Source organism: Gekko japonicus, unplaced genomic scaffold, assembly GCF_001447785.1.
Source record: "Gekko japonicus isolate JY-2015 unplaced genomic scaffold, Gekko_japonicus_V1.1 scaffold398, whole genome shotgun sequence".
NCBI classification, from domain to species: domain Eukaryota; kingdom Metazoa; phylum Chordata; class Lepidosauria; order Squamata; family Gekkonidae; genus Gekko; species Gekko japonicus.
In genome coordinates, this window is record NW_015164676.1 from 71,344 (window position 1) to 72,226 (window position 883).

An 883-nucleotide genomic window follows, 5' to 3' on the forward strand; every position below is an offset into this window, starting at 1 on the left:
GGGGGGGGGGGGGGGGGGGGCTGCTGGAACCGGCCCTGCCAGCTCCAGGAAAGCAGTTGTGCGCGAGAGGGAGAATATCCGTGTGTGTGTGTGAGGGGATGCCGAGGCCCCCAGCAGCATGGCCGGCCCCCTGGGCTTTTTGCCGCCTGAGAGAGGCTGTTGCTCGGGGGTTGGTGGGCGGGCGGGCCTGGCCCCTGCCCGAGGGGCTGCCACCTCTGTCGGAGGGGGCAGGGGTTCCCAGTGCAGTGTGTGTGTGGGGGATGTCTTTCTGCCGGTCTCGATATGGGCAGCTGATGGGGGTTCTCTCCTGTTTCTGTCTCCCAGGAGTGTTACGTGAAAGAGCTCAGCCCCGAGAAGGAGACCCTCCTCCTCCTCAACAAGGCCGACTTCCTGAGCGAGGAGCAGCGCTCCGCCTGGGCCCGCTTCTTCGAGGGCGAAGGGGTGAAGGCCGTCTTCTGGTCGGCCCTGGCGGAGGGGAGGCGGCTGGAGTTGGCCTCCAAGGTAGCCGCGGGGAGGGACTCCTGGCTGAGCCATGGCACGGGGGGAGGGAGGGAGGGAGAAGGGTGGTGGTGCTGAGAAGATCTCTCGGGCTTTCCACGCAGCGTGCTCTCTGTAGGAATCATGCCATCGCGTTGAGCTGAGGGTTTTTCAAAGGAGAACCTTAACTTGGAGAGAGCAGCGGTTGTCCTTTGGATACCACCTGGCAAGAATGCGGTGGGGAGGGGTCTCTGGGAGGGTTTTGCTTTCACACACACACACACCCGGGGAGCCCACCAGAGCAGAGGCCTCCTTCTGGTCCGGCCTTCTGTTTTCTGTTGCCCCAGGAGGCCGGAGCAGGACCAGCGGGTTGAAAGTAGATCAGAAGAGTTTTTGGCTAAATGTT

General features: G+C 63.4%; 1 protein-coding gene across 1 annotated transcript in view; it reads left to right on the forward strand.

The window, feature by feature from the left end:
• The window catches only part of LSG1 (large 60S subunit nuclear export GTPase 1), a 14,082-nt gene that overhangs the window by 6,113 nt on the left and 7,086 nt on the right, over positions 1 to 883 (forward strand). Inside the window, 1 exon segment of the mRNA XM_015409282.1 lies at positions 325 to 501. Coding sequence (XP_015264768.1) covers positions 325 to 501 — 177 coding nt within the window.